This window comes from Oncorhynchus mykiss, chromosome 15 (assembly GCF_013265735.2).
Source record: "Oncorhynchus mykiss isolate Arlee chromosome 15, USDA_OmykA_1.1, whole genome shotgun sequence".
Taxonomy (NCBI): Eukaryota; Metazoa; Chordata; class Actinopteri; order Salmoniformes; family Salmonidae; genus Oncorhynchus; species Oncorhynchus mykiss.
Window position 1 is genome coordinate 20,946,574 of NC_048579.1, and position 8,768 is coordinate 20,955,341.

The 8,768-nt window shown below is 41.4% G+C and overlaps 1 protein-coding gene across 1 annotated transcript; it reads right to left on the reverse strand.

The window, feature by feature from the left end:
• Positions 1-2,326: 2,326 nt before the first annotated feature.
• Positions 2,327-8,234, reverse strand: ngdn (neuroguidin, EIF4E binding protein). The gene is made up of 11 exons (XM_021562686.2): positions 8,141-8,234; positions 7,803-7,862; positions 7,051-7,122; positions 6,802-6,939; positions 6,516-6,600; positions 6,337-6,389; positions 5,719-5,839; positions 5,373-5,547; positions 5,076-5,226; positions 4,753-4,819; positions 2,327-2,489 (listed from the first exon to the last, which is right to left on the reverse strand). The coding sequence occupies exons 1-11, from the start codon at positions 8,180-8,182 to the stop codon at positions 2,476-2,478; spliced, it is 978 nt and encodes a 325-aa protein (XP_021418361.1). The 5' UTR covers positions 8,183-8,234; the 3' UTR covers positions 2,327-2,475.
• Between the last annotated feature and the right edge of the window lie 534 nt (positions 8,235-8,768).

Here is an 8,768-nt window from a genome sequence, read left to right on the forward strand (position 1 = left end):
GATTTTTGCAGTTCGTTCCAGTCAGCAGCAGAGAACTGGAAGGCAAGGCGGCCAAAGTAAGAATTGGTTTTGGGGTGACCAGAGAGATTTACCTGCAGGAGTGCGTGCTACAGGTGGGTGCTGCTATGGTGACCAGCGAGGTGAGATAAGGGGGGACTTTACCTAGCAGGGTCTTGTAGATGACCTGGAGCCAGTGGGTTTGGCGACGAGTATGGAGCGAGGGCCAGTCAACGAGAGCGTACAGGTCGCAGTGATGGGTAGTATATGGGGCTTTGGTGACAAAGCGGATGGCACTGTGATAGACTGCATCCAATTTATTGAGTAGGGTATTGGAGGCTATTTTGTAAATGACGTTGCCGAAGTCGAGGATCAGTAGGATGGTCAGTTTTACAAGGGTATGTTTGGCAGCATGAGTGAAGGAGGCTTTGTTGCGATATAGGAAGCCAATTCTAGATTTAACTTTGGATTGGAGATGTTTGATGTGAGTCTGGAAGGAGGGTTTACAGTCAAACCAGACACCTAGGTATTTGTAGTTGTCCACATATTCTAAGACAGAACCGTCCAGAGTAGTGATGTTGGACGGGCGGGCAGGTGCAGGCAGCGATCGGTTGAAGAGCATGCATTTAGTTTTACTTGTATTTAAGAGCCATTGGAGGCCACGGAAGGATAGTTGTATGGCATTGAAGCTCGTCTGGAGGGTTGTTAACACAGAGTCAAAAGAAGGGCCAGAAGTATACAGAATGGTGTCGTCTGCGTAGAGGTGGATCAGAGACTCAACAGCAGCAAGAGCGACATCATTGATGTATACAGAGAAGAGAGACGGTCCAAGAATTGAACCCTGTGGCACCCCAATAGAGACTGCCAGAGGCCCGGACAACAGGCCCTCCGATTTGACACACTGAACTCTATCAGTGAAATATTTGGTGAACCAGGCGAGGCAATCATTTGAGAAACCAAGGCTATCGAGTCTGCCGATGAGGATGTGGTGATTGACAGAGTCGAAAGCCTTGGCCAGGTCAATGAATACGGCTGCACAGTATTGTTTCTTATCGATGGCAGTTAAGATATTGTTTAAAGTTGGCATGCTGCTGTTTTTTTAAATCGCTAGTTTCTACTTTTATGCTTGATTTTGGCAAAAAGAGTAAAAGCTTCTTCCTGAAAGGCAGGACTATGCTTCGTGAACATGGATAGGACAGACAAGAAACAGTGACCTTGATCTTTTCCAGCGCCCTTATTAAGATGCGGTGCCTAACACCCTCAGAGTTAGAATGACAATTTACACATTTTACTTCAAGGCAAATTGCATTTTTGTATTTGTGGAGCATACCATGTACGTGTTATATGTAAAATAAACCTTAAGCAGTGAATTAAGTTTTATTAGCTTAGGAAGAAACTATCAAATACTTGGAAGTAAAGATGCCATAAAATTCGAAATTTCTCCTGATTGTAAATTACGTATCTCTGAAAGTGGAACTTATATGCATGTATTGGAGTTGTAGAGATGACCCAATTTTGGCAATCTATACATACTGCTGCACAGAAAATATGTTAATGTACAGTTTGAGCCCGTGTCTCAATCATCTTAATGAAAATGTGAGAGAAAGTGTTTATCACATACTATGGCAAAAATGTATTCTGTTACTGTGGGCTTTAATTCCTCTCCTACATTTAAAATGTGGATTGACTTTCTTCCTCGTGAAAAAGCTCACCTATGACCTCTAACAGAAAGCCCAGGTTCGATGGTCTCCACTACATTTCAAACTGGACAGAGTGAACGGGGTGACTAAGGAAGTGTATGTATACATGTAAGGTGCTGTGAAACTAATTTGCTAGTTGTCTCCGCTAAAACTGGAAATATTTAATGCAATTACTGATAGTGCTGCTTCTGCAAAAAATTTAACTTTTGTATTTTGTCTGCCACAGCGACCGTGGATTGTGTTTTTTTTTTTCAATTTAAAATTATCTATCCAATAGCCTCTTATGTTACAAAATGGGCAGTAGATGAGTTAATGTAATTCAACAATTCTCTTGAATTTGAGCAAGAGTGAATTCAGTTTGGATAAATGTTTAACCATATTCTATTAGACCATGTTTGATTGTCCTTAAATGGCATTGTTTTAAATAAAAATCCCTTGTCCAGAAAGTGTGGCTTAACCAGTCACCATTGATGCCCAATAAGGAAAACATATCTGCCCTGTGAATTCGAAATGGGGGGAAATTTGCATATTCAAATGTTTTGGAGCATCATCTTGAAATGCACACAGGACTGACTGTCAAACAAGGACTAACAAGGACTAATGATAATATCGAAGAAAAAAAAAACACATTGGGTGAAATTCTCCTTTATAATACACATGGTTTAAGCACCTACAATCACAAAACAATCCTGAAAAGTTATTCAAAGTGAACGGTCCCATTTAGCCTAAATCACCATTCTTCATCCTGCTTTGTGGTTTTAGGATTCCATTTGTGATCCTATCTTCTGAAAGCTGCAGGCAAAGAACAATGTTGATTAACTAACGATGCATAATCACTGCACTCCAAGTCATTGTAAAATGGTCTAACATTGAGAATCAATTGAATACAACATTTAACATAAAATAAATCACTGATGGCCTGACAATGAGTACTGTTAAATGCAACGCACACAATTTGATTGTCAGATTAGTAGTAGTTCAATTAACGTTTACATGCTTTGCAAGAAAAACGAGTTCCCTAATAATCCTGTTTACATGGACATGTCTGAAATCAGGCTACTGATCATCAAGGATATCAACCACCCGAGCCATGGCCTGTACGCCCCCTATCATCCAGAGGGTGAGGTCAGTACAGGTGCAGCAAAGCTGTGACCGAGAGACTGAAAAACAGCCATCACTAGCCGGCCTCCACCCAGTACCCTGCCCTGAACATAGTCACTGTCACAAGCCGGCTACCACCTGGTTACTCAACTCTACACCTTCGAGACTGCTGCCCTATATACATAGACATGGAACACTGGCCACATTAATAGTGTTTACATGCTGTTTTACTCATTTCATATGTATATACTGTATACTAGTCCATGCCACTGACATTGCTTGTCCTAATATTTATATATTTCCTAATTGCATTCTTTTACTTTTAGATTGTTGTGAATTTTTAGATACTACTGCGCTGTTGGAACTAGGAACACAAGCATTTCACTACTGCGCTGTTGGAGCTAGGAACACAAGCATTTCACTACTGCGCTGTTGGAACTAGGAACACAAGCATTTCACTACTGCGCTGTTGGAGCTAGGAACACAAGCATTTCACTACTGCGCTGTTGGAGCTAGGAACACAAGCATTTCACTACTGCGCTGTTGGAGCTAGGAACACAAGCATTTCACTACTGCGCTGTTGGAGCTAGGAACACAAGCATTTCACTACTGCGCTGTTGGAGCTAGGAACACAAGCATTTCACTACTGCGCTGTTGGAGCTAGGAACACAAGCATTTCACTACTGCGCTGTTGGAGCTAGGAACACAAGCATTTCACTACTGCGCTGTTGGAGCTAGGAACACAAGCATTTCACTACTGCGCTGTTGGAGCTAGGAACACAAGCATTTCACTACTGCGCTGTTGGAGCTAGGAACACAAGCATTTCACTACTGCGCTGTTGGAGCTAGGAACACAAGCATTTCACTACTGCGCTGTTGGAGCTAGGAACACAAGCATTTCACTACTGCGCTGTTGGAGCTAGGAACACAAGCATTTCACTACTGCGCTGTTGGAGCTAGGAACACAAGCATTTCACTACTGCGCTGTTGGAGCTAGGAACACAAGCATTTCACTACTGCGCTGTTGGAGCTAGGAACACAAGCATTTCACTACTGCGCTGTTGGAGCTAGGAACACAAGCATTTCACTACTGCGCTGTTGGAGCTAGGAACACAAGCATTTCACTACTGCGCTGTTGGAGCTAGGAACACAAGCATTTCACTACTGCGCTGTTGGAGCTAGGAACACAAGCATTTCACTACTGCGCTGTTGGAGCTAGGAACACAAGCATTTCACTACTGCGCTGTTGGAGCTAGGAACACAAGCATTTCACTACTGCGCTGTTGGAGCTAGGAACACAAGCATTTCACTACTGCGCTGTTGGAGCTAGGAACACAAGCATTTCACTACTGCGCTGTTGGAGCTAGGAACACAAGCATTTCACTACTGTGCTGTTGGAGCTAGGAACACAAGCATTTCACTACTGCGCTGTTGGAGCTAGGAACACAAGCATTTCACTACACCTGCAATATCTGCTAAATATGTGTATGCAACTAATAAAACATGTTTTAATTTGAATTTGACGGCACTCTGATAAATGCATAAAATAACCAACCAAAATAAACGTTCTACCACAGCGTCCATGTTATTTTTGGGAAGCATATTTGAATCGGAGTTCGGACATAACATTTGTATGTGAAAACTACTTCTAAAGCACATGCATTCAATTGTTCCAAACACCTCACTCGCACTAAAGAGGGAAGCTCGCTCAGCACATGCGCAGATCAAATACACCGCTTGACCGCCGATTAAGGTGTTTGTGTCTTAATAACTCGAAAGATTGTTTTAATCGGTGTATGCTTACTTCGTTTTTGACCGTACGTATATTAATATAAGCAGAGTAAGGTGTTTACATGACTATTGCATAATCTGCCTACTGCCATAATCAGATGAATATCAAATTAATACTGTGCATGTAAACATATTCAATGATGTCAACAAAACTCAGGCTCACCTTTTCTTTTAGTTTTCTTCTTCATTAGTTTCTTCTTCTTCTTCTTGGGCCCCGGGTTATCCGTGTCCTGGAGGGAGGGACAGAGAATGTTTATATCAACACTATCATATATTCATAACACAGCAGTGGAGAATACATCTGAAGTGTGCCCATTATTCCTGGGACCACCTGTATGTAAAATATTATGCAAGCATGACTAAGTCGCTTTGGATAAAAGCAGCTGCGAAATGGCATATATATCTTATATGATCAATCACTGCATGTCAGCAAGGAGTGTGACCTGTAGAAGACTGGTGTGTGTCACGTAAATGTGTCCAACTCACCTGTCCTTCTCCGCCCGTCAGGGCTGTGATGTCACTGAACCGTGTGATGCCACTCAGCTGACCAGACATTCCCAGCATTCCTCTCTTCTTAGCACTTCTCTCATTTCGGGGCACTTGCAGACGCACCATCATCGACTCCTCAAAGTTTTTCCTAAAGGAAGAAAATAAATACATGAAGGGACTCCCTCCAAATGAGAGGGCTCAAACTACTGTAGTACTAGACAGTTAAATGAGTCACAAATCTATAATCTAATTGATGATTGTGTGATCAATGTGTCTGATGATGACAGCACGGACCTGTGCAGCTGCTCTCGGCTCTGTCTATCTGTCTGGAAGTCCCTGTGCTCGCGGATCTCCTCGGGAGCGTCGCTGTACTGCTGCCGGAGTTCCTGGATCACAGAGCTGCGTAGGGCGGCACGCCTCTGCTTGTCAGCCAGCTCCTTCTTTTTGTCTGCATCCGTCAGGTCTCCCTCTGTTGATCAAGTAAAGAGGTCTTATATATCACAGCCATGGTTTTGTAAAATCATCCATCACAGAAATAAGACAGCTTTGGGTGCATTTTTAATTGGAGGGGGGGGGGGGGATGTGTACATACGATTCAACAGAGAGGAAGATTAAAAAAACAACTTATATTTGACATTACCATAGTGCATTGGGGCAATCTTGGGGGGAACATATTTCTTGCCACTAGATGGCACTTTTTTCTCAGCGCCTTCAGCCTTCTCTCCACCATCTTCATCCCCCGAGTCTTCTGATTCACTTAGCTATGGAATTAAAAAAACATTTTTTAAAGACATTCATAAGCTGTTGTGCAAACCAGATTTCATTCTGTGATAGGGAACAAAGAACACAATGAATAATAATATAATTAGGCAATAAGGCCCGAGGGGATGTGGTATATGGCCAACATACCGTGGCTAAGGGCTGCTCTTATGCACAATGCAGAGTGCCTGGATACAGCACATAGCAGTGGTATATTGGCCATATACCACAAACCCCCAAGGTGCCTTAATGCTATTATGAACTGGTTACCAACGTAATTAGAACAGTAACAATACATCTTTTGTCAAACCTGTGGTATATGGTCTGATATACCACGCACGGCTGTCAGCCAATCAGCATTCAGGGTTCGAACCACCTAGTTTATTATGTCTGATATACCACGACTTTCAGCCAATCAGCATCCATGAGTCAAACTACCCGGTTTATAATTGTATTCATCTAACAGACTGAGGGATGCCAAGAGATGAGAAGTGCTTACTTTGCTAACAAGGTTATCCGGATTGGGACGGAAGTGCAATGGGTCATTTTCCCCTACAAAATATAAAATAAACAATTTACAATACAATCAAGGAATGTATATCACATGCATTCTGATTAGTACATACATTTTTCATAACAATTAAAGACTTGCTTCCTTTCCTCAATATCACATCTCACCTAAGCTCCCAGTCACTGCTGTGCGCACCAATTTATCAATCTGATATCTCAGTTTCTGGTCCAGAGGGCGCATCTTCTCTAAAACCTTGTAGAGCAACACAATAGTTAGAATATAGCAACAGAGGTCCAAGATGGCATTCATGAGCCCAAACAAGACCAAGAAGACTATACAAAAAGTCAACCGTAATTTGAATTTGGGATGATGAAAATGGGAGAGGTTGCACATGCACAGCCCCACACACTGAGTGGTACAACATGTAGTGACCAGCAATGAAAGGCATCTTACTGTTCTGACGGTGACCAGTCTGTGAAGGGCGCCACTGTCTTTCACACTACCACCCTCTGATTTAAGACTGATCAGGTGAGTGACATCTTGCAGGTAAAACAGCAGCAGCTGATATCTAAGGTCAAGGAAAGACAAACCCTACAAGAGAGTGGGAAATGTACATTTGCATTAGGCATTTGAGCGAGACAATGCTTCATGTTTATGTGAACTCTCAACGACCATATGTGTGAATCCTATTATAGTACTTACCTTGGATGTTTGGAATTTTCCACCTTGGACCCTCTTTAACAAATCTCGAACCTGCCCTGTAACTGATGCCACCTAGGATTGAATGTGTACAGACAGACCTTAAACATCTGAGTGACTGGTAATAGATATGACTGATAAACAACACTACCGTAGCTATGTCACATCATTAGCAAGGAAGCTACAGAAGACAAACAGCCAGCTGAATTATAACTACAGACCGTACACCAGATAATGTGATATAAGCAAAGATTTTTGGTATCAATTACTGGACGTTACAGGTTTGCCTATACAAAACGTTGTCATAGATTTTTCAACTGAATCTTCTAAAATATATGTGCCCAGTTGCAGGTGGTTCTAAAATAAATAAAAATGTTTGCTCCATGAAGTGTACGCAGACATCTTGTCAATTTTAAATCTCTCATTGATCGAGACAGGGGAGTGTCATCATGACATGCAGCACTTTGGGGTGGACCCACCTGCCTCAATCAATGAGAGAAGATTTGAAATAGACAAGATGGCGGTGTACACATTGTTGGATTATTTCTTGAAGCAAAATGTTCATTTTAATAATGGAGCCTTTTCGAAATGTAAAAGAAACACCTGCAACTGGTCACAGACATTTGACGTTTAGTACAGGTCGTTTGGCATAGGCAAACCTGTAACGTTAACGTTCAGTAATGGATGCCACAAATCTTTGGTTATATCTCATTATCTGGTGTCAAATCTGTAGCTAGCTGTATTCTGAACCTAACCTGTTCAGTAAGACTGTTCAACAGCCGCACAGCATTGGGTCCATCACTGTCAATCAAATCCTGAAAGAAAATAGCAAATCAAAATATTACAATAAGTACTGCTTTCAAAGTTGGTAAGCCCAGGCAAACACTGTCCCATAGTTAACTTGTACAGCTAACGTTAGCTAGCTACAGGATTTAGCTAATTAGTTAGCTATGGCGCGCCCTGTGTGAAGTGGCTAGATAATTGTGGTGTGTTTAATCATGAGATATGGCAGCAATAGGGGTAATAATATTGAAACGTTTAAAGAGATATCCAAAATTTTGACATAAAACGAAAAACATAAAGCTCAACTCACGTTTTCGCTATAGGAAGCCGCCATTTTGATTGAAAGTTGCATGTACGGAAATTGCTAAGGGACAGTGGAATCGCAAGAAAGAGTTTCGTAATTCGTATCACGCTGACTACATGTCCAAAGAATTATGGAAAATGCACTTATGCAAAATGCCCATGGTGAATAAAAACATAAACAACTAACACAACATAATAACCTCATATTTTGGGTTATGGACGAGTGCTGCCCCATGTACAGTGCCTTCGGGAAGTATTCAGACCCCTTGACTTTTTCCACATTTTGTTACATTACAGCCTTATTCTAAAATTGATTAAATTGTTTTTACCCCTCATCAATCTACACACGTTAAACCATAATGACAAAGCAAAAACAGATTTTACATTTTTTTTGTGCAAATTTATTAAAAATTTAAAATGATATCACATTTACATAGGTATTCAGACCTTTTACTCTGTACTTTGTTGAAGCACCTTTGACAGCAATTACAGCATCAAGTCTCGGGGTAAAAACCTGTTTCCGCTTTGTCATTATGGGGTTTGATTTGATATATGTGTCAACGACCAATAAACTTTGATTTGATTTGGTACGGGTATAATGTATACTTATACACTGAGCGTACAAACATTAAGAA